At 42.4% G+C, this 24,815-nt stretch overlaps 1 protein-coding gene across 1 annotated transcript in view; it reads right to left on the reverse strand.

Annotated features, from left to right (window-relative positions):
* Positions 1-8,284, reverse strand: part of PDZD8 (PDZ domain containing 8) — a 93,493-nt gene extending 85,209 nt beyond the window's left edge. Inside the window, exon 1 of the mRNA XM_063103233.1 lies at positions 7,208-8,284. Coding sequence (XP_062959303.1) covers positions 7,208-8,073 — 866 coding nt within the window. The 5' untranslated portion in view covers positions 8,074-8,284. The remainder of the gene's footprint in view (positions 1-7,207) is intronic.
* Positions 8,285-24,815: the final 16,531 nt, after the last annotated feature.

Consider the following 24,815-nt stretch of genomic DNA (forward strand, 5'->3'; position numbering starts at 1 on the left):
AGCTCTATCTATTGGAATAGACAACCTAAGTATTTCTCTACAGCCTCAATGGAGAAGAATTAAATAATTCTACAGTACTGGCAGTCTCTACTTATCACCTTCAGTTCTATTCATCTGAAGTTAAACAAATAACACTCATCCCTCATTTTTCCTTAGTAAAAACACCGTAAGTATATGGTTTTATGCCAGTCTTAGCAATTTGGCAAAACAGACTCTGAAAACACTCTGTAAAACTTCTGCTGATGGCCAGGTGGTTGGCCTTATGACTTTCCAATGAAGTGGGATGTGCTCTGATGCCATGCCAAAAATGGGTCAGTATGTCCTATGACTCTGAGGTAGGAACAAAGTGATTTAACAGCACTTATTTCCTGGTGACATTGTTCTGAGAAAAAGAAGAATGTGATGGGAAGAAATGTTGGATCAGTATTTAACTTTAAAACAAAGTATTTAGTGGTAGAAACTCTAGCTTGAAATGTCAGATATTCTTATTGAACTATATTGAGTCAGAGTACCTCAGTGTGCTATAGGGAATCTTACCAAAAAAGAAAAAAAGAGACATGCTACACTTTCTTGGATAGAGAGAGGGTTGCCCCCTCTTCCAGCATTTTTTAGAAATGCCTGAGTCATATGAATCCTGTATACATTCTAAGCAGGTAAACAAAATTATGAAGTAATAGTTAATATTTATTTTAGAATGTTAGTTTTAGTTATATTTATGGCAACAAAGTTTTATCTTTCTGTCTGTGTTTACTTTTCAACCTGTAGTCTAAGAACCCTACACAAGCTTCAAGGGGACTATGAATTTCATAAAATTAAATGCAAATTTGTTTATGCATTTTTCTACAGAAATTATACACAGCTTTCATTCGCTTTCTAAAAGGACGGGACCCTCAAAAAAGGTTTAAGAGTACTTTCAATGTGTACAAATATATGTTCTTTTTTTTGTAGGCACTTAAGCATGGTCTTTTCGAATTTTTAAAGTTTTTTTTTTTTTTTTTTTAAGGGTTTAGAGCAGACGTTGGTGAGCCTTTTCTATAAAGGCCAAATAGTAAATAAATATTTTAGAATTTGCAGGTGCATATGGTCTGTCACTTCTTTTTAACAACTTTAAACATAAAGTTTAAAAATGTGAAAACCACTCTTAACTCATGGGCACGACATCAGCTAGTATGCAGATCCCCAGTTTAGAGAAATAGTTGGTTTATCTCTGCAGAAATAACACAGCATGAGCTTTGGGAGTCTAAGACTTTTTAAGGTAGGCCTTTAAAAGAGTCACTAATCTCCTCTAATTCTCAGTTTCCGCTTTTGTAAAAATGAGATACCAACCTCTCGCACACAGTTTTAACTACTAAGTGAGATAGGTAGTAAGTGTATGGAACTGCCCACACAGTGCCTGGCATATACTTAGCAAACTTACTTTATTACCCCCACCCTTGCTCATACGATAGAACTGTTCGTAATACTTGTAAGTCAATAATAAGTTTGATCAGGCATCCTCCTCCAGTACTATCCACTGTACAATTTTCTGCTTCGGCTATTTCTAGGAACAAACTGTGGCTTTCTGGGATAGCCAGTATACCTGTACATCACTGATGAGAATCAAACAACCTCCTCATAATTACTCTTGTTCCCTTACTGTATAAATCCAATTTCTAGAGCTAAGATTTAATTTATCAATACATTATTTTCCCTCTAAAGTGTTTTAAAAGTTTAAATCACAATAATTCAAAGCAGCATAAGGAAATCCAACATGCAAGAAGTAAAATCAGCACTAAACTGGAGTATACTTAGTTGTACTACGGAACCTAAGGTCACAACATATTATATACAATATCAAAGTAATCAGATGTTTGCCTTAGCAGAGATATCGATCTCTCTTCTTCCTGTTTCTCACAAAACTGAAGGTCGTAAATATATCCAAATGCCATTATAGTGAGCTTTAATTGTTATTTGTTTTCCCTAGAAAGACTAACCAGCGTGAGAGCATAAACTATATTATAACCATTTGTATTGCCCTTACCATACCCATTACAACACTAGATATAGTAGTATAATACAGTAAGCACTTACTGAAAATAAATTATTTTTAAATGACTTAAATTATTCACTTCTAAGACAATGAGTCTTGCAATTCCATTTATACAGAGATATGAAAACAGATTTCATCAAGCAGTAGCACAAGGAAAAAGAACAGATTAAACACCAGCTTCTATAATACATCATTACTCAAGGACAGCTTGAGTAATGTACTAATGTCATTGTCTCTACTCTCCCAAGTATCAAAGGTTAGTTACATTTAGTACTAACGTTAGCAGGTAAAAAGTATGATTACTATCATGACTAAAGAATTTTAGTAGCCGTTTTAAAGTATTTTCCAACTTAAGTAAAGACACCTTTTAAAAGCTGTCTATATATAGAAAGAAAAAAGTGTTACACACTAAGTGAATAAATACATTACACTTAGCTTTACAAATGACTTAGTATTCAGTGGACCTACTTTGAAAGTTTTTGAGAAGACATGGATTACTCAAAACCATCTTTACCTCAGATAATCAGTAAAACAAAAAAGCTATAATTAACAATGAGAATAAATGTTTTTCTTCCTCATTTCAGAAGACCAAGGAAGAAATAACTCAATTACAGACCACACTATACAGTATAAGGCTTTCCAGACCAAGCCTAATTTAGTTCTCTGAAATTAATAGTATACAGATAAATGCAAATATGCTAAAAGGCTCTGCTTAACTAAATACAGCCCTATCCCTCATCCTTAGTGGAGACAGTGGTCCTCCCTGCTCTCTGGTTACTAAGGTATTGAACAATTTTCCACAAATACATTTCATAATGTTTTTCAGAAGTAAAGGAACAAAACAATCAGTTATAACAAAAATAGTCACACTGAGAACACATTCCATGAACCTACAAAAAACCTGAAGTTTTCCCCAAATATGTGCTCCATACTCTTTCATTAAATCCACACACAGTGGCAATAAGTAGATGCCCTCTCTTTTGTAGATCAGAGAAGTAAATGCTTATATAGTTAATTATTAATGACTCATCCCACTAAAACAAAATATCTACCAAACTCAAACAAAAAGCAGCCATTATCTACTTACTATTACTATGTGACAGAGAAATGTAAATATTTCAAGGAATTTTTTAAAAAAAATTTCTGGCAGAATAACATTTAAAAATTTAACATTATATTGATAATGCATTTTTAAAATAAAATTGCTCAATGAAAGTAATTTCTAAAATATAATGTTTAAAGAGGGGTAAAAATCATCACCCTCTCCTATCCAGCTATTAAGTCCGCCCATTTTCACTAATTAGCAACAGTAATGCTCCCCATTTACTCTTCCAGTAAGGGTCTCAAATTCATAAGACACTAGGCCAGGCAAGTACTATCAATTAGCAAGTAAGTGGAGACTATAAAATAGTAGGAATTTGGGAACTTACACACAAAGCTTCAACCCCAAACCTGCTACTACAGTCCATCTCTCCATCCTACTGTTGCTATGAAGAATGTAGACCTGGTGCTACAAGATATTCCAATTTTTCTGATAGAGGCCAGAAATCCAAATCATGCAAAATCTTCCATTTTTTAATGTTGGCAATTAAAAACAAACAAACAAACAAACAACCATAGCACAGGCCAAAGAAAAGTACCTGTGAACTGAATTTGCCCTTCCAGTATGCAAACTGTGCTAACTACACAACAATAATACTCCAGGAATAGAAGCCGTCAGTAAGAATCTCAAATATTTGACTCCTAAACGCCAAACACCTCTCCCCACCCTGGGACTCAGATTTCATGTTGAACACAGATTCTCCACATAGTAAAGAATATTAGTGGTAATCTTTCTCTCTTGCAGAGGAATATGGAGATTAATTTTTAAAAAATATTACTACTTTAATATACCGTTTTAAAGTATACATTTTCAGAAAAAAATCAAAACATTGAGGAGGCTGAATTAAATTCCCAACTTCAATGAATTAATAAACAAATGTTTTGCATATTACAATTCATTTTTAAAAAAACTATAATGTTTTACAAACTTGTTAGTTGGGTAAAATGAAATGTCAATCAGCTAGGTCTTTAGGAAGCAACCACTTGAGCTACTTAGCATCTCTAGGTGAAACATCAGAAACTGGCAGTCCAAATAGGCCATTTCAATTTAGCAACATGAAAAAAGAAAAACAAATGAAGGGGGAAAGAACTGGCAACAACGTTAACTGGCAAGATATTTCTGTTATGTAATGATTAAAAGTGCCAAAGGATCCTAAGACTCAATACAATTTTCTTCACTGCTTTAGCTCTACTAAGAAGATTAGATGGCTAAAAAGGATAAACGAGCAAGACCTTCTATTTGGAAACACAATCTGCTGGATTAAAAAAGAAATGCTGTGTGGGGTAGCACCCCAAAATTTAACCATATGATTTAACTTTAAAGGATCCTCTCAAAATTTCCAAGGGGAGGAGAAAAAGCTTTATAGTCACATTCTTCTCAGAGTTCTAGGTTAACGTGGAAAGATACCCCATGTATCTGTTACGCTGATGGTATACTTTTAAAAAAATCTCTTAAGAACGAGGTGTAGGTAAAAAAAAAAAATGGGCAGCCTGGCTTTATCACAGCTAGGTTTCACCACATAACAGCTGTGTGAGACCTTAAGCAAGTTATTTAACTACTCTGAGATCCATTCCCTCATCTGTAAAAAAGGATAAACAGTAGCCATTCTCCTTGTAAGAACTGTGATACATCTTCAACATACTGTAATTCATTCTTACTTGAAATCTGAATCAACTCCACAACATCATCAGCTTAAAACACTTGAAAGAATAGCTACACAGACAAGAGAAATCAACACTTCCTGAGGTGGCCCTTTTCATCTTCATACTTCTATTACATACTTTTTTTCATGCTAAAATCATCTTCCCAGGGAGGGGGAAAGAGGAACAGGTAAAGGGTCATGAAAATTGACTACAATGTATATTGAGAAATTAAAAAAAAAAAAAAATATATATATATATAAAATAAAATCATCTTCCCAGTTACTTCAACTGCATTAGTCCCACTCTAGTTTAAAATTTTTAAGTATAGCTAATTCAGTTCTCACTAGACTCTAAGCTCCATGGTGAGGGTTGAAGCTATCTATTTCTGTTCAGTATTGAAGCCCCAGCACCTAGAACAATAATAAGCATACAGCAGGTGAACAATAAATATCTGCAGACTGTGTAATGAGTTCTGTGCAGTATTTACTGATTGCCCACAGAGCATAGATATAAAGAACACAGACACGTACATTTCAGGAGGTGATCATTTAATGCTTAAGGTTTAGAAGTTGAAATACCATAATCAAACTCATGTTGTGCTTTTTAAAATCCCTTCAGATATAGTAAACAAAAAGAAATTTTGACATACTTTAAATGGTGATGCTATTCAGTTGATACAGATAATAAAATTCCTTCAAAGCAATAAACTTCTCAGTGGCTCCTTAACTCTTACTCATAATTTCTTTCAGATTTAACTTTAATTTCAAGTCTACACTTTTAAAAAAAGATCTCAAAATTATATGCAACCTCACCGCCACTGGCTATTCTGCAAACAACCCCAAAATAATAATATGGTCAAATTTTATTACCTAAAAGCTACCCAGAAAACATCATAATTAAAGTTGTGATAGAATATCAAAACCTGTAACAACTTTTTCTCACTTTTTTAGCCACACACTACTATAAACAAACATCTCACTGCTTAAACACTAGAACTCCTTTATAACTTAGTCACTTATATTCCAGAACTTAAAAGTAGGTTTCATAAAGTATGTTCTACTTCAAAGAACCAGAAATCAAACACGGTAAACAACTAAATTCACCATCCTCTGCAATTCTACGGAAACACTTCCATTGATAAAGCAAATTTCTCCTGCCACCCAACAGTTTTAAACTGTCATTCTGTGCTATTAGCCTAAACAAAACATAATTAGTAAGATACATCTGTCACATGCACACGTCAACAATCCATTCCAAACTCAAAATATTTCAGGATTAGATGGCTCACTAACGCTTGAGACTGTAGTGAAAAATTAGTGATCCAGAAATATACAACTTTCACTAAAGAGAAGTAGGGAGGCAAATACAATATTGACATAATCTTATAATCAGAGACAAAATCCAAAAAGCTCCAACATTTTAGTGAACACAAAATTAAAGGACATAAACTAAAAATTCAGCTGTTTTAAGAGAAAAAGCCATGTTTGACCCTTTTCTCTCCAACAAGCCTACCCAAACTGGCTGAACTCTATAGCCCTAAGAAACTTCCTTCTTCCCTTCCACATCTATGATATTAAAAGAAACTCACACATTAATCAAAACAGTATAGTAGATAAAGTTAAGCCATCAGATGCAGAACGGCTTTAAAGAATTAAAATCACTGCCTATCATTAAAATACTATCTGCACGGTGACTTCAGGTGCTACATGTGGAACTTACAGCCATAGAGAGTAAACGCTTGAGGGGCAGAATCTGGGTTTGTGCTACAAAACCTTTCCACAAAGGACGGATGGCATTAATATAAAATGTACATAGAAGTACACTACATACAGGCTCCCAACTCCTTTCCAATTCGCTGTGGAAAGTATTCCTTTGAAACAGTTACACCTCTGCCCTGAAAGCTGCCAAAGCATCAAAGCAAAAGTGGCTTGCAATGGCAAAAAGGAACAGACCTGGGCTGTGAGCACACCCTTCATGCCTGTACTGTGTCCAGGAACAATTTCTCAATGTGGCCGAGGTGATGTTGCAAAGCCAGTGACACGGTTACCCTCAACGCAGCAACCACTTATAGGAAGAATTTCTCAAGAGTCCCAGAAGGGACTCCTGGGGATTAGGGTAGGCTTCCCTCCCATTTCCAATACGCTGCTTATAAGGAGACGATTCTCCTCACGTTGACAGCACCTTAAGTGCCCATGAACACTCGAAAAGGTTTCTAGCTCATATGAATGGCATTTGGAAGCAATGAACGTGTCCACTACTTGCCTTTATCTAGGGCCTTGTCCTGGGTGGGAAGGCTCCTGCAGAAGCAGAGACTGGGATATAAATCAGCCTCTGCCCTTCCCATTCAACGCGGGCAGCAGCATCCCGTCCAGGCCCCGATTCCCAGCTAGGCCCCCGCGCCCGTGGACTACCTTTCCCCCGCCTCCCTCGCACCTGATCTTGTAACTCGGAAGTGTGTGCTTGCGCTTGATGATCTTCTTGAGCTGGTTGACGATGATGGAGGTGAGCTGGGGCATGGGTCGTCCTTCAAACTGGGAGCGCACCTCGAAGTCGATCAGCGGGTCCTCCACGAAGGAGAAGAACCAGTGGGTGAAGGGCACGCGAGTGAAGACCAAGCGCAGCCTCCCCACCACTCGGGACAGCTTAACGAACAGGTAGGCGGACTTGCCGAAGACCAGGTCCACGTCGATGGCCAAGTGGAAGCCCCCGCTGTACTCCACCTCCGCCTCGAAGGCCAGCTCCTCGGGGCAGGTGGCGGGCAGCGCCTCCCCGTCGGGGCCGTCGGACTCTGCGGTGGCCGAGGGTACGACGGGCCGGATGAGCCGGATGGTCTTGATGAAGGGCACCGTTTCGCCCAGGAACACGTCCCGCAGGCTCAGCCCCTCCAGCAGGCGCCCGGCCGTCTTGGTCTGCAGCAGTTCCTCGAACTCCACCTTGATCTTCTTGGTGACCCAGCGGCGGGTCAGTGCGGTGTCCCGCAGTTCCCGGAACAGGAACAGGATAGTGGCGTTGAGGAAGTAGCAGGTCTCCCGCGTCGGCGGGCCGGGGGTCTCGGGGGCCGGGGTCGCGCCGCCCTCGGGGGCCCCGCCGGAGGGCTCCTCATCCCCGCCGCCGCCATAAAGGTACTCCCTCAGGGGCAGGCCCGGCACCGGCTTGATGTAGCGGAAGCCGTCGGCCGCGCGGGCGGCCTCGTCCGGCGGCGGCTCGGGCTGTTTGCGGTACAGCAGCAGGAACTGGGCGAGGAGCGTGAGGAAGGAGCCCAGCACGGCCGACGCCAGGATCATGAGCAGCAGCCCCATCCCGCCACCGCCTCCGCCCGGGCCGCTGCTCCCGCGCCCACAGCGCCGCTTTCTTCACGCCGCCGCCTCCGCTGCCTCCATCTTGAGGACATCGGGCGGTGCGGTCGGGGCGAGCAGCTGCTTGGGCCTCGCCCGGCGGCTCGGGCCGGCGCGGTGAGGCGCCGGAGCCTGCAGCAGCCCGCGCCTCCTCAGACACTCCAGGAGGCGGCCTGTGTGGCGGCGGCAGCGGCGGCGGCAGCTGCGTGGGGGCGGAGGTGGCGGGGGGGGGGGGGGCGGGGGGGGGGGGCGGGGGCGGGAACGGCACCTCCCCCCGGCCTCCGCTCATTGGATAAACGACGCGTGACGCAGGGAGCGTGCTCGTTCCCGGGGGCGCCTCCTGGAAGCGGGCGTCCGGGCGCGCGAACGCGGGTCCTTCCTCACCTCCCGGGCTCCCTTCCAGCCCCGCCCCCCCACTCCCACATTCCATTCCCCCGCGGCGCGCGCCGCCAGCCACGTGGCTGTCATCCCGGGTCCGTGGTCCGGATCTGGGAGGACATCTGGGGGCACCGGCTGGAAGATAAGGAGGTCCGGCGGAGATGGCTTGGCGCAGTCTTGATGCCGGTCATCCCGTTATCTCGTAAGGCGCCCATCCGCCTTCTCTGGCCGTGGTCCCTGCCTGTGACCTCTGCAGCAGCCTGCTTCGTCCTGCAGTGTGGCTCTTCCCTTCGCGCCCCTGACTGCGGAGCCGGCGGCGGCGGCTTTCTCTGCAGGGTAGTGCCGCAGGGGATCTGAGCGGACCGTTCGGACACTTCCCAAGCCGACGACAGGAGAGGACTGACTGCCTCAGAGACGGCCATGGCTGACCACCATTCCGACCAGCAGACGCTTTGCGTTGGCGGAGGGTGGGCCCTGGGAAGGAGGGACAGAGGGGAAAGGGCGTAAGATGCGGACTAACTTTCCCACCTAGGTGGGTATCCAAAATTTAAATGAGAAGGAAGCTTGAGATCCAAGAGGAGTAATGATGAGTGAGATGAATTATCCAGGTGATTGTAAGATGAATAGTGACTCACGGTGAAGCTCTTGTTAAGCCCGGTGTGTTACCGCATTTAGTCCATCTACGAGGCAGTTATTGTTAGCCCCCGCCCATTTTACAGACGCAAACACGGGTGCAGAGAGCCAAAGGAAGTTGCCCGGGAGTCTCGTAGTGGAGCCAGGTTTGTCTAACACTAAACCCTAAGCTCTTGTTCACTACTCTGTTCCGTAACATAAAGATTGCTAGAATTGTAGGGGGGCTGATCAGTTCCCTGGTGCAAGATGGGGAGGGGTGTCAGGGAAGACTTAAGACGATTTTGTACAGGGTAGCGCCTTGACCAATGCCGTTAGAGTTAATGAAGCCAGGTTGCCCAGCAACAATGTGAAGTCCTCACATCCTCTGGCTACTTAGTGGTTACATCATAAATGCTTATATCCCTCCAACCACATGGACTCCACAACAGTTTTAGACCTACAGGGGTCAAATATTTCATACCTAAAAGTCAGGCAGATCTAGCTGGCCCTAAAGTGCCAAGGCAGAGTTCCTCCTAGCCCCTGAAAATCTTCAAGCTAGGGATTCTCTTGACGGGTGATTCTAGAACTAAAACAGAATTCTGACCCAGCTGGGGAAGATACAGAACTTTGGAACCAGGCCAATCTCACCCTTCCTATTCATGCCCACGTGTGAGACCAGAATGGCTCCATTACTACCAAGACATAAGACAACATGTCTGCTGAGGAACCAGGCCAAACCCTTGCTGAGATTTCTGGGAGCTCCAGGCAATTTCCATTCTAGTGGTCACCTCTGGTTCTTGGCCTCTGCTTCTGGGCTGCACTCTTGGTTCTATACTGTTTCAGCCCAAATGGGAAATGTAGATCTTTCCTCGATTTCCACCAGAAACCTATAACACTCATGCATCATTGTAGTAAATGTTTCAGAAGCTGGAGGTGGGTAGAGTACAGAAGCAGTTCTTCACTGATGGAGTTTGGATATGTTGTCCCCTCCAAAACTCATGTGAAAATCTGATCCCCTATGTGGCAGTGTTGGAAACGGACTGAGTCATGGGGGCAGATCCCTCATGAATGGATTAATGCTCTCCCTGGGGGAGGAGGGGTAGTGAGTGAGTTCTCACTCTATTAGTTCCCACGAGAGCTTGTTGTATATAGGACCCTGGCACCTCCTCTCTCTCTCTTTTGCTTCCTCTCTCTTGCTTCCTCTCGCCATGTGATCTGCTTGTACCCGCCAGCTGCCTGACACTTTCTGCCATGAGTAGAAGAAGCCTGAGGCCCGAGCCAGACGCAGCTGTCCCAGAATCGTAAGCCAAATAAACCTCTGTTCTTTATAAATTACCCAGTCTCAGGTAACTCTGTTATAGTAACACAAAACAGACTAAAACATTCACATTACTGAGATACAAAAACTTTAAACTGTTTATTGACCCATCCTGGATCTTAAAAATATTCTTCACCTGCCTCCCTACACCGCAAGGCAAGTTGGTGGTCTTCATGAGAATGAGTTCTCAGTCTCACACTCCATCTTTCAGGCATCTTCCTCTTCTCCCCTCCTCCCACCTCTTCCTTAGTCCTCAGAATACCTGTGGGAACCCCAAATCTTCTTAATCTATTATGTACGGTCTTTCTGTTCCTCAGCAAAACTTGTCCCCTGAGGGGCACATTCCCAATTGATGAAGGAGCTCAGCAAACTTTTGGGGAAGGTAAAAGAGAAATATTTTCCCTTATGTTAAAAATGACTAACATTTATTGAACACTGATAATATACAGAGAATTGTGCCAGGCACAGTGTTAAGCACTTTATTACTTTAAAATATTTAAAATTTTTTAAATGTTTGAAAATCAAAATGTCACGAGTTTCCATAAAGTCAAATGTATTTGATATTTAAATTAGGAGGTAATGCTCTTGATAATTTTGGTGTTAACATGCCCTTTATTTTACGAAATGATGCTATGTTCCTAGAAGCTTATTGCTTTTGATGCCATTCCCTGGAAAAATATAAATTCAGCCATATCCTTTTTCTTTCTTTTTTATTATTGATGCTGATTAATAGAAAGTTAAAAATCTGAGAACCACTGGCTCCAGCTCTGAAGAAATCTATGATTCTGAGTAGGTTTTTGTTTTGTTTTGGCATTTGGCCAGTACAGAGATCCAAACCCCTGACCTTGAAGTTATCAACATCATGCTCTAACCAAGTGCACTAACTAGCAAGGCTGTGAGTAGCTTTTTGAATGAAATAGTTGTACTTAGCTTGCTTACTGACCTTTTAATGTGTTTTAAATGACATCATTGAAATTAAGCTGCCCCGACAACCTTCATGGGAAGTATCCATTTCAAGGTCAAAGGCAGTTGAATACTGAAAGTTGGGTTGCAGGTAAGGCTCATATGCTCACCAACTAGAGAAAGTCATGGACCACTAATGCTGCTAAACTCTGAGTCCTTCCTTGTGACCATCAAATAGGATGAGGACGACAAAGCATGTGAATTTGGAGAGTTTGTGAGTAGCACAAAAGCCAATTGGATGATAAAATGATATGAAATATAGCAAACTATGGGGAAAAGCATAGAGAAGTTTAGGATGTTTACCTAACAAATGATACATCAAACTATTTTGTGATCCATGAGAACTCAAATTCAATAACTGTTTTTTGAACATTCAGCAAGTGCCAGGTTCAGGGGATACTGAATGAGTAGGACAGAGTCCCTGCCCTCAGGGGTGCCAGGCCCAGGTGAAAGCAGACACATCTACATAACTCTGATGATAGAGATAGTGCTCTAGAAGAGGCACATGTGAGGTACTGTGGGAGCATTGCCTTCTGGTTCGGGGCAGGGACAGTTGCTTGCAAGGAACAGAGACTGCTTTGGGCTAACTTAATTGAAATTGGATTCATGCTAAGGATACTGGAATATCCCCAGGAACTCAGCTACAAGACATTCAACTGGGGCTCTCACAGGAACCCCAAAGTGTGAGGGCTGCTTCTCTTTCTCACTCCCTCTGCCCCAGCCCCCACTCAGTCTCTTGTCTCTACATCTCTGCAGGTCTGTGACATTTTAGTCTACAAGGCTCTTGGTTCCTACTCCCCTCATAGCCTCAGCATGCAGGCAGCTTTGGAAGGCATCAGCTCTGCACCTAAATCTAGTGGGTCCTATTTCTCTGGCAGCTACTGTGTCCTACTAGCTCAATTGTAAGTGCTGGGAAAGAAATCTCCAGTTGGCTTCACTATTCTAATCATTTATGCCCAAAGGTTTGCTGCTTCTGGGCGGCTGGTAGGTGGGGCAACTTCTCCAGGGAGGAGGAGAAAATTGAGAAGACATGATGGGAAATTCTAGTCTTTTAGGGAATGAGAGGTTAATTCTGGCTGGGGAAGGTGGGAGGCCTCTTGGGACAAATGGAATTTGTGTTGGCACTTGATTAGAAGTCCTTTCTAATCAGAAGGAGGCAAAATTCGGAAGTTGGAAATCCCAGAGTTTAGAGAAATTGAGACCAGGATGACTGGAGGAGGGTGGTGTGAATAAGATTGGTGCAGGGAGGAGGTGAAGGAAGATGGAGGTAAGACAATAAGGTAGACGTGAACTGAGTTATGGAGGGGTTGAATGTCAGGGCAAGTTAAGATTCTATTTTGCAGTCTTTGTAAAGTCTCCAAAGGTTTTTAAGCAAGAGCATGGCATTACCACTTTTCCTTCCACCTCTTCCACCTGCAAAACCTAAATGCTGGATCAGTCCTGCTATCTACCTCCTCCCTCTGCATCTGTAAGTTTATGGTCTTCATTCTCTTTAGGGCCCTCAAGGCAACCCAGATGTTTTTATCCATCACCCCAGCCAGCATCTTCTCCCATTTTCCATCACAGTGCCATGAAAACTTGCCCAGTTTCAGGCCTCCCACCCTGACTTGCTCCCCATGATGATGCTCAGGAGAGGACCCAGACTCCTGCTTCAGGAGAAGAAAGAGGCCTGTAGGCTGGCCTTTCCTCAGCCCCTTGCTTCTCTGGCCCACGCTCACCTGCATGACACTCTCATCTTTTTATGCTTCTCTTCTGTGGCAAACAAATCAAAACAAAACACCAAAGCAAACCCTTTTTGTCCAAGGGAGACCCTCTACTTGCACTATGATTTCACTCCCCTCCTGGGTCCATCTCCTCTTCCTCAGCTGTTACACTTCTCACTGTGTAACAGAGATGAAAAAAGGATTACTCAAAGCACCATGAATGCTTTGAGAAGCCCGAAGGGACTGCACCTCAGCAACTCCTCTGTTAGAAGGAGAAAACTGGGTACAGCCCCGATTCAAAGTTAGCTTCTGTTTTTTATTGTTAAGACAAGGAAGTTTCACAAGAAAAATCAGTTGATTCAATCATTTCAAAAGGACACAAAGACATGGACACTGTGACAAAAGTTATCTATGGCTAAGTGTAGCTTAAACAATGGAAACTAGTAACATCAGTAAAATTAACAATGTGACATTCCAAAGTACAATTTGTGGAAAGCTAAGTTGGTTAGACTGTGATCATTATCTAAAATACAACCTCTCCTCAAATGATTTAAGCAAAGTCACATTCTTATGATTAAATCTAAGTATAATTATCTCTAAAGTTTCCACCAACAGACAGCTTGCCCCTAGCAAACATTTTTTCCACATCTTTTCCTTCAGCAGTTCTTAAAATCTCTTAACAGGATCGGTATGACAACCACCTGTTAGCTCTAAAATCATTAAAGTATAAAATCCCATACCTAAGCAGTGATTAGAGTTGATTAGATGGGTTGTTGCCCCACTATCTGTAGACCATCATCTCCTAAACTGAGGACTTTTGCCCTATACATGTATTTACCTAAATACCCTATTTTAAAAATCAAATGAGAATCAACATTATTTACTTACAATTGATTAAATGGGATATTGCCATGCTGTCTGTAGACCGTTGTCTCCTAAACTGAGGACTTTTGTCCCATAGACGCATTTACCTAAAAACCCTATTCTAAAAATCAAATGAGAATCAAGATTTCTAACCCTCTACACTCAGCATATAAACCCGATCTGTTCTCTCCATTCTTACAAAATGAAAATAAAGCAAATCCAAACAACATCCTACTTTCTAACATCTACCATTTTTCTCTCTTACCTACAGAGTCAAGCTTTTTAAAAGGAGTAGCTGTTTCTCTCTGATTGCTTATTCCCTTCTGTTCACTCCTTAACCCACTGTAATCTCACTTCTGCCTGAACACCTGCCCCCATCCCCATAAACCTGTTCTCATCAAAGGCCCAGTGACTTCCTTGTGCCATAACCAATAGCTTTTTTTTTTTTTTTTTTTTTTGTCTTTGTTGTGACCGGTAAGGGGATCAACCCTTGGCTTGGTGTCGCCTGCACCGCGCTCAGCCAGTGAGCCATCCCTATATAGGATCCGAACCCGCGGCGGGAGCACCGCTGCGCTCCCAAGTGCTGCACTCTCCCGAGTGCGCCATGGGGCCGGCCCAACCAATAGCTGTTTTGGGTTCTTATCAGAGTTCTGAGGAACATCCGACAATATGGATCATTCCTTTTTTCTTGAAATACTTCCATTCCTTGACAGCTCCATAAAGAGTACCAAGTAAGGTCAAACTTTAAACACACCCTCTCATTTTTGGTTGTTAGCAAGAGAAATGGTCACTTTAAAGTTGCCTGCCATTTCTGTGTGTAGAGATGGTGACATGAGGTTGCCTTGGAGAAAATCTTCTGTGAAGAAACCCCTGGGCCTAGGGTGACCAATTGTTCCAGTTTGCCCGGGACTGAGAGGGTTCCTGGGAACAAGACCTTCAATGCTTAAATTAGAAAAGTCTTGGGCAAACTAGGACAAGTTGGTCCCCTTACCTGGATGGTACCTTTAGGAGTGAAGACAATAGGCAAATAGTTCCCAACCTTCTGGGGAAAGAAAGAAAGGCCATAGCAGTCCATACCCCCAGGCTGCTGGGAGGGGATCGATAAATATGCGTGAGAACCTCCTGGCATGAAAGAGATCAAAACATAAAGGGAATCACATAAATGGAATCATATCATGTATGGTATTTTGTGTCTGGCTTCTTTCACTTAGCATAATATTTTTAAGATTCATCCGTGTGGTAGCATGTTTCAATACTTCATTTCTTTTTATGACTGAATGATATTATATGAATATATACCACAATTTGTTTATCCATTCATCAGTTGATGGACATTTGGGTTATTCTCACTTTTTTGGCTGTTATGAATAATGTTGCTATAAAAATTTGGGTACAAGTGTTTGTGTGGAGGTATGTTTTTATTTCTCTTGGGTATATACCTAGGAATACTGGGTTATATGGTAACACTAATGTTTAACCTCTTGAGGAACTGCCAAACTATTTTCCAAGTGGCTGCACCATTTTACATTCCCACAAGCAGCTACATTCCCACAAGCAATTACATTTCTCCCTCTCATGAGGGTTCTGATTTCTCTACCTCCTCACCAGTAGTAGGTATCTGTCTTTTTGATTCTAGCCATCCTAGTAAGTGTAAAGTAATATCTCATCGTGGTTTAGATTTGCATTTCTCTGATGGCTAATGATGTTGAACATCTTTTCATGTATTTTTGGCTATTTGTATATCTTCTTTGCAGAAATGTCTATTAAATCCTTTGCTCATTTTAAAATTTGTTTTATTTTCTTCATTATTTTTAAGTTATGAATTCTTTATATATTCTAGGTAAAAGTCCCTTATCAGATATATGATTTGCAATTTTTTCCTCCCATTCTCTGGGTTACCTTTTTACTTTCTTGATGATGTCCTTTGAAGCACAAAAGTTTTCAAATTTGATTGTCTTTTTTTGTTTTCCTTTCTTTTGCTTGCACTTTCGGTGTCTTATCTAAGAAACCATTGTCTAATCTAAGGTCATAAAGAATTATGCCTATGTTTTCTTCTAAGAACTTTATAGTTTTGACTCTGACATTTATATCTTTGACCTATTTTAAGTTCATTTTTGTTTGTGGTATGAGGTAGGACTCCAACTCCATTCTTTTGCATGTGGATATCCATTTGTCTCACTCCAGTTTTTGAGAAGATTATTCTTTTCCCCATTGAATCATCTTGCCATCTTTGTCTAAAATCAAATAACTGTAAATGTGAGGGTTTATTTCTGAACTCTCAATTCTATTCCCTTGACCTATATGTCCATCCTTCTGCTAGTACTATACACAGTCTTGATTACTGTAGTTTTGTAGTAGATTTTGAAATCAGGAAGTATCAACCCTCCAACTTTGTTCTTTTTTTTAAAGGTGACCGGTAAGGGGATCTTAACCCTTGGCTTGGTGTTGTCAGCACCACGCTCTCCCAAGTGAGCTAACCGGCCATCCCTATACAGGGATCTGAACCCATGGCCTTGGTGTTATCAGCACCACATTCTCCCAAGTGAGCCATGGGCTGGCCCCCAACTTTGTTCTTTTTTGAGATTGTTTTGTCTATTCCAACTTGTTCCTTTTTAAGACTCATTAGTATTGAAACATCTTTCATGAGTAGAAGTGGTCCCCTAAGGGCCACTGAAGGATTCAATAAATATTTGTTAAATATATGAAGGAGGACTCTGGCCCGGGGATCAGGGTTCAAGACAGTGTTCAGATTGCTCTGGGGGAAGGCTGACTCAGGGTATGGTGTATGGCCATTACTGGGCCTCCTTCTGACCTAGTCACCCTGGCACTGTGTGCATGTGTGTGTGTGTGTGTGTAATATGAGAAAGCCAGGCCAGTTCTGGGGTACAGAGAGGAGAACACGCTGTGGATTTGGAGGGCTGTGGATTTGGGGGGCTGTTATGAAATTCTCCAGGCTTAAGGAAGAACAATCAAGTTCCAACTTCAGTGGCAAATCCTTAACAACCAAAATCGGCTCTTGGGAGCCACCCTATGGCACCAGCAGCAGAGAATGGACACCACCCAGGACATCTTTTTTTGTTGGCAGCAATCACAACACAACAGCATTCAGGAGCCCCTAATCTGGTAGTCATTGTGTAGTCCTCCAACCTGAAGCAATCACAGCCATGTTATGCTTCAGTGATAAGGGGAGAACAATCAGGAGGCCAACCCTTAAACTGAGCTTCTAAGACTCACCTTTGGGATAGCAGGATGGGTACTAGAATCATAATATTAGAATATTAAGGGTTATGCGACCATATTTATATGGGGCAGGGAAGAAGGGGAAGAGAACCACTGTTTTCCACTTTTCATGTTTCAAGTAGATATAACACTCCTGTCCTTTCTCCACCCCCTTGATCTGACTTTTCTGATTGGTAGGTTTGGGAAAAAATCTGGGCATAAATATCTCAGGTCTTTCCGAGTTTTCCTTAGGAGACAACCTATTTATCTACAAGAGGAATGTGTTCTACTTAGCTGTCTACCATGCAATGACAGTGGCTGTGCATGCGCTGGTGGCCTATGGTTGTTCAGCTCTGCCTGTGCCTGTGCCTGTAAATTTAAATCTAGTATACCCTTCTAAGCTAATTTACCTTTAAATAGTAATAAAGTTGACATTTTAATCTTCCTCTATTTGATGCCCATACTCATTCTTAGTTGGTTCAGAACTCAGGTAAGGAAGAGGAATGCTATTGATTGGTTGATTGATCCCTAAAAATCTTTACCCCTCAGTGATTAAACATTACTAAAACTGTTTATTCTCATATTTCCCTTTCTCTAGTTTTTTGTCTTTTTGTTTTTTGTTTCGTTTTTATAGCTACTATTCCTTTATTAGCCCATAAAATGTTGCGTGGTTCCATGATTCTCCCCTTGGCCCTCTTTTTTTTTTTAAAACCCTACATCATTTACCCAGATGAGACTATCCATTCTAAAGACTTCAACTCTCATTTCTTCAGCCACATCTCTCCTCTGCTTGTTCCCCAAACATTTCCAACTCAACCTGAGCAAAACAGAATGTCTTCCTTCTGGTAGAGACTGCTGTCTACTTGCCCAGTGTCCATCCTTTTCTTCTTCTTTAGTGACATAACCCATATTTTATTGTGAATGACAATGAACTGAGCTAAAAGACTCTTATTCTCCAATCTTCCTTACTACTAGGTATGTCCGTGTGACAGATTTATGCTATGTAGGAAGGGCTGTGTAGGATCTTCTGGGAGTCTCTTAAAAGGAATTGACTCAGCTGAAAGCTACACAATTTTGCTTTTCCTTTTTGTTCCTCTTTCCGGTTGTCTGGAATGTAGTCAGGAATTCTGGAACTCCAGCAGCTATTTTGGAACATGAGGTGACTTTGATGATGGAAGCCATATACTAAAAATGGCAGAGCAGAAAGATAAATGCCTGGATCCCTGATAACTTTTTGGAACTATCATAGCACCGCAGGATTTTCTGTTATATTCAGTCAAACTTAATCTTAATTGTTGCACCCTACAGCCATCCTTCTCAAGCTGGCTCTTCTTTTATGTTCCCTATTTTCGGTGATGGTCCCATCACGCCACTGTCCCAGTCTTAATTGCCCTCCTTCCTCCCCCACGTTCTTTTAATTCTATCCCTTTAGCATATCTTAAATTTGTCCCCACTTCTCTATTCACATGTCCAGAGCCTTATTTCAGTCCCTCTTCTCTTCTCTTGCAATGGACTTTAATTTTTCAGTTGTCTCCTCACTTATCACTCTGCCTGTCTTGCCTCCCTTACTGTTGCCAGAGTGATCTCTCTCTAGTGCAAATGCAATCATGTCACTTCATTGCTAAAAGTCCTTCAATGGCTCCCCACAGCCATATTAATAATAATGGCTGTCACACATCAAGTGCACATAAATGGGAAGTACTGTGCTAAGCACTTTAGAAGGATTTGTATCCTCATAATTTCCCTTTGGGGTAGGTAGTGTCATCTCTGTTTTATAGATGAGGAAACAGATACTTACACAGATAAATAACCTGCCAAAGGTCCCTAAGCCAATAAATGGGGGAGCTGAGATTTGAACAAGCTCTGTCTAACCCCAAAGTCTCTCACTTGAAGGCCATATTCCTTTAGAATTGGTCCAAACTCATTAGCATGGCAATCTGGTCTTTGCTTCCACTCTTGCCTGCTCTCTCACTACTCCCAAAGTAGATTTTGAAGATATTATTGAAGCATTTACTTCCATTAAAGCCAGGAAAGTAAAATGATAAACTCTAGTTTTGGTGCAAATAAAATATTTAAATTTAAAATAATGTTAATTTTAATACACTGGCTTTTCAAATTTTCAATATAGTTTCAACAACTTCAGTGTTCTGAAACAAATTAACCATTGAAAATATGTAAAAATGTGTATGTAGGGGTGTACATTTTTCCTTTTGCTCAGGGTCCAATATTTCTTGGCATGGCACTAACAGATCCTGTCTTTGTTTATCATGGATTTCATATTTTTATTTTTTAGACATTGAATTAACTATTATTTATTTTGATGACTGAGTTTTTTGGTGTCCCCTTAAATTTTGTAACCAAGGTGAGTGCCTTGGCCTGAGTGCCCTGAGCCTAGCCCTGCTCATCAGCCATGGAGAATCATTTGCAGCCCCCTGAGCATGCAACCTTACCTCCCTTATTCTTGCTATTCTTGCTTAGCAAATAGTGGGTGCTCCCTAAACATCTGTGGGTACATGAATGAATCCTATTCCTTCTGACCTGAACATCCTTTGGTCACCCATCCCCCTGCCTGTTGCCTGAATAACTCCTACTTGGGTTTTTTCAAGCTTGAACTTGAGGGTCACCTCTACCAGGAAGCTTTCCCTGATTGCTCAGGTCCCCTTCCTTCCTAACCTCCTTTAAGTCTGGGTTAGGAGTTTCGCCATTGTACTCAGTGCATTCTGAGCTCACCTCAGAAACAGCATTCCTTACCATGTTCTGAGATTCCCTGTTACTTGCTCTGAATCACAAGTCTACTTGTGAACTCCTCAAGAGTAAAGACCATGGCTTTCTTTTCTCTGTATCCTCAGCCCCCAAATATATCTACTAGGGAGCATGCTTATAGGATGGATAGGCAAATGTATGTATATATAAATGAATGGATGGATGGATGAACTGGATGTGTTTTAAGATATAACTGGTAGCAGACTGCAAGGGGAGTCTGTATTGAAGGGAAGTAAGACTCATGAGGAGCTTTTGGCAGAATCCAGGCAAGAGGTGATCAGGGTCTAGACTAAGGCAATGCAGTAGGTTGGATTTAAAAGACATTTTAGAGGAAGAATCAGTGGAATTTGGTTGTGAATTAAGTGGATAAAGAGGAAGGATTCCAAGACAACTGAGGTTTTCAGTAGGAAAATAGGGGTTCCATTACCAAAGCCAGGCAATGTGGAGGAGCAGGCAGCAGGTCCGTCACCTACACAAGGACACTGGCCCAGAGAATGGGATGACCTTGGCAAGGAAACCCAGATTCTGCGGCTTCTCTCAAGCTACACAGCAAGACAGAGTCAGAGCCTGGATCACAAGCCTGGGGTCCTAATCCTGGTGCCTCTTCTTTTTACTGTCTCCATACACTCCTCGTGCTTGCTTCACAAAGTATTGGTTATTTCTCTTTCTCAAATGAAATGAAAAACTGCTTCTAATAGTGCATTCAGGAGAGTCTAACAATAGCTCTAAATTTTATCTACTTTACACTTCAATTACCATACTTGCCAATCTCAAATCTTATCTCCCATTTGAGGCTGTCTATCAATTTTGGCTCTCCTTCATTACAATTCAGAAACTGAACTAAATTCCAGAGCTGTGAGGCTTCTCAGAAGGTCATTTTGATTGATCCCCTTCCTGAGACACCTATAATCAGATCCTTTTTAGATAGAGGATGACTTAATCAGCATTTATATTCACCCTAAACTTTAATTGGTCTACCCACTTCCAACTTTCCTCTCCTTACTGCATCCTCCACTCTGCAGCCAAGCCATTCAGCTACTCCCTGCTTAAAATCTTTCAGCAGCTCCCCATAGGCTCAGGTAAAGTGCTAAGTTTTGAGCATGGTCCCTCAGGCCTTTCATGATCTGACCCTTTCCTATCTCTTTCACCTCAACACTTTCTCTGCTCACAAACTACCCTTCAGCCTTTCTGAATGTCTTGTGATTCCTCCTTGAGACTATTTCTTCTTACCTCCAGGCCTTTGCACATGCTGCTCCTTCCACCTGAAACTCTCTGCCTCTTCCCTTTGCAGGCAACCTACTCTTCAAGTATAGATTAAATATTCCTCTCTAGGAGACTCCTCCAGCCCTACCCTAGGCTTGGCCCTTGCTCTATGCTCATATAACATCTTGTATTTACCCTATCCTGTTGCTTATGGCAGAAACTCCTAATTGCTTCTCCAATATCCATTCATTCCTTCTTTTATTTCAAAGAAGAATTTGGGAGCAGCAAATTGTTCAGCTTTAAAAATGACATTTTCCAACCAGCCTTGCAGATAAGAGTGGTCAATGAGCTACAAACAGAAGTTATTGGTTGGGAGCTTTTTAAAGAGTTCCGATTTATCATACCGCATTTCTTTTTTGTCCTTCCCTCTCCCTCCTTTCTGCCTGGGATACAGATGTGATGGCTGGAGTTGCAGTGGTCGTTTTATAATCATGTGGTAAGCTTCAGGATAGATACCACACACCAAAATGGTTAAGCAGAAAGACAGAAGAAGCTTGGAGCACTGATGACATTGAAGCTGCACTCAACCTTGCAATCCCCACCTCTGCATTTCTTTTACATTGGAGAAAAAAAAAATTCCTTTTAAGCTGTCAAGCTACTTTTTCTCAGGGCTTGGTTGCTAGCAGCCAAATCCAGTTCTGACGCAGTATTCTTCATGCTTTCCTGTCACCACTTGTGCAATGTATGTCTTGTAAACCATAGTTTCCCAGTACTGGGCACAGGGCCTGGCACATGGTCAGTGCTCAACTGATATTTGTTAAGTGCAGGAATATATTTACATGACGTACTCTCTACTTTTGGTCAGAAAGATTCACCTTATTCTTCTCCTGAGGCTTTGAGACCACTTGTTTGAGGGAAGAGGCTCAGGTAGAGGGAGAACTGGCACTAGAAAGCTGTATCAGACTGGGAGAGGAGGCATCAGTATTGGCTATTGTCTTAGTCCATTTTGTGCTGCTCTAACAGAATACCTAAGACTGAGTAATTATAAACAATAGAAGTTTATTTGGGGCCAATCCCGTGGCTCACTCGGGAGAGTGCGGCACTGGGAGTGCCGTGGCTGTGGGTTCGGATCCTATATAGGGATGGCCGGTGCGCTCACTGGCTGAACGCGGTGCGGGCAACACCAAGCCAAGGGTTACAATCCCCTTACCAGTCACAAAAAAAAAAAAAAAAAAAAAGTTTATTTGGCTCATGATTCTGGAGTTTGGGAAGTCCAGGATCCAGGGGCTGCTTTCTTGCTGTGTCAAAACATGGTGGAAGGCATCACATAGCAAGAGAGAGCAAGAGATGGAACTTGAATCTTTTTATAATCAGCAGTCATCCTTTCATGAGGGTGGAGCCCTCATGATCCAAACACCTGCCATTAGGCCCCACCTCCTGACACTGTTGGATTGGGGATTAAGTTTTCAACACATGCTTTGGGGGGACATGTTCAAATCATAGCAGCTGTGCTCCTTTGGAAAAGCAGGGGTAGGCAGTTGTGGGGGAGAACAACATGCTGATGCAGCAACAGGCTTGGAGATGGAAAGTCCTTGATCTGCCAGTGGATGCAAACTCAAGAGCACACTCACCTCTTCTGTATTTACATTTACTCCTTAAGTGATCTCATTCAGCGTCATGGCTTTAAATACTGTTCATATGCTTGTACTTCCAAATGTACTTACTCATCCTGAACTCCTCTAGGAGAAACTTGTATTTCCAACAGCTTACCAGACATCTCTGCTTGGGTGTGGAGTGACGTGCTGTGTGTGTAACTGAACTGATATTCATCTGTCAATAGTTCTGCAGGAAGTCCTCCCCATCTCAGTCAATGGTGCCTCTGTCCTTCCAGTTGCTCAGGGCAAAAGCCTTGTGCTGTCCCTGACTCTTTTCTTTCTTTCATATCTACATCCACTCTGTCAACAAATCCTGTGGGCTCTACCTCCAAAATATATTCAGAATTAATCCACTTCTCGCCACCTTTACCACAAATGACTGTGTGAAAGACCGAGTCTGATCATGTTGCTCATCTTCCCAGAACCCTTCAATGGTTCCTGTGGTGGGCAGAGTGATGGTTTCCAAAGATGTCTGTGTCCTAATCCTTAGGACTCATGAATACATCATATGTTATATAGCAAAGGGGGATTAATGTTGCAGGTGGAATTGAGGTTGCTAGTCAGCTGACCTTAAAATAAGGAGATTATTTTGGACTATCCGGTTTAATCAAAAAGTTCCTTAAAAGTGGAAGATGGAGGCAGAAGGGAAGGTCAGAGTGATGTGATATGAGATGAAGATGGAAGGAGGCTCGGAACGAGGAATGCTGGCAGCCTCTAAGAGGTGGAAAAGGCAAGGAAATGGATTTTCCCATAGAGCTACCAGAAAGGAATGCAGCCCTGATAACACCTTCATTTCAGTCCAGTGAGAACTGCTGGAGGTCAGACTTTTGACCTCCAGAACTATAAGATAATGAATTTATGTTGTTTTAAGCCACTAAGTCACAGCACAGCAGCCATAAGACACTAATACAGTTACCTATCTCATGCAAGGTAAAAACCAAAGTGCTTACAGCTAACTTCAAAGTTCCAAATGTCCTGGTCCCTGTTACTTCTCCAGCCACATCTCCTGCTTTCCACCTCATCACTCTCCACACACACTGGCTTCTTGCTCCAGCCACACATCTTTGTAGAATGAACGCATGATTTTAAAACTCTTCATTTTCCAGAAGAAAGAGAGGAGAGGTGACTTGCCCATGGTCCCCCAGCAGGGACTTGAACCCAGGACTCCTGCCCAGCTGTCAGTAGGTTGCTATTTCTATTTGCTTTGCTTTCACTTCAGCCCCCTCTACCAGAAAGTCTGTGGTTAAATCTCCCCTGGCACCTACTGTTTGAATTCCCTTCCAATGAGGAAATCCTTATGGTGACCATATTATTCCTTTCTGTTAGCGAAGCTCATTTCCTGCTGCATGAAAGTCAGCCACGAAAACATTTTTCCTTCAAAAGGCAGAGAAAGAAATTCCCTGGGCATCAGATTTTACTGATCAAGGCAGGCAAATTCCTTAGGAGGAAAAGACAGACCTGGCTTTCCTTGAGCTACATGGAACCTGGATAAATTTCTAAGTATTGTTGGCAATATCAATCTGATTGCAAACGCCCTCCCTTTTTGCTGACCTAGCATTTGTGTTTCCAAATAAGGTTTGGTTGGTTAGCTTGCTGCCTCTCAGAAGAGGAGGCCCCCACCAGACCTCTGTGCTGAGTCACCTCAGAGCTGATCAGCCTCCCTTGTATTCAGCAGATATGTGTTACAAGCTGCTCAGGGACTGATCCCTGGTCCAGTCAGCTGTGGCCAGGACAGCAGGGGTGACTTCCCCTACAAAGCTTAAGGGTACCAGCCTGGCAGAGCCAGCAGGCATAGGTTGTTGGATTTTTTTTTGTTTGTTTTAATCTACCTAGCATTTCTTTCTTTTGGGAACTTCCTTTTCCCCTTCTAGGCTGTTCTCCTGTAGTTCTCAGTGCCAGGCCTACTTCCTGGCCTTCAAGGTAGGCACACGATCCAGTTCTGGCCAATCCCTTTGACAACAATGATTGTTCTACAGAGGGTGGGCCTGTGACCCAAGCAGGGACAATCAGAATCTAAGCCCAAGATGT

Source organism: Cynocephalus volans, chromosome 7 (assembly GCF_027409185.1).
Source record: "Cynocephalus volans isolate mCynVol1 chromosome 7, mCynVol1.pri, whole genome shotgun sequence".
Classification (NCBI taxonomy): Eukaryota; Metazoa; Chordata; class Mammalia; order Dermoptera; family Cynocephalidae; genus Cynocephalus; species Cynocephalus volans.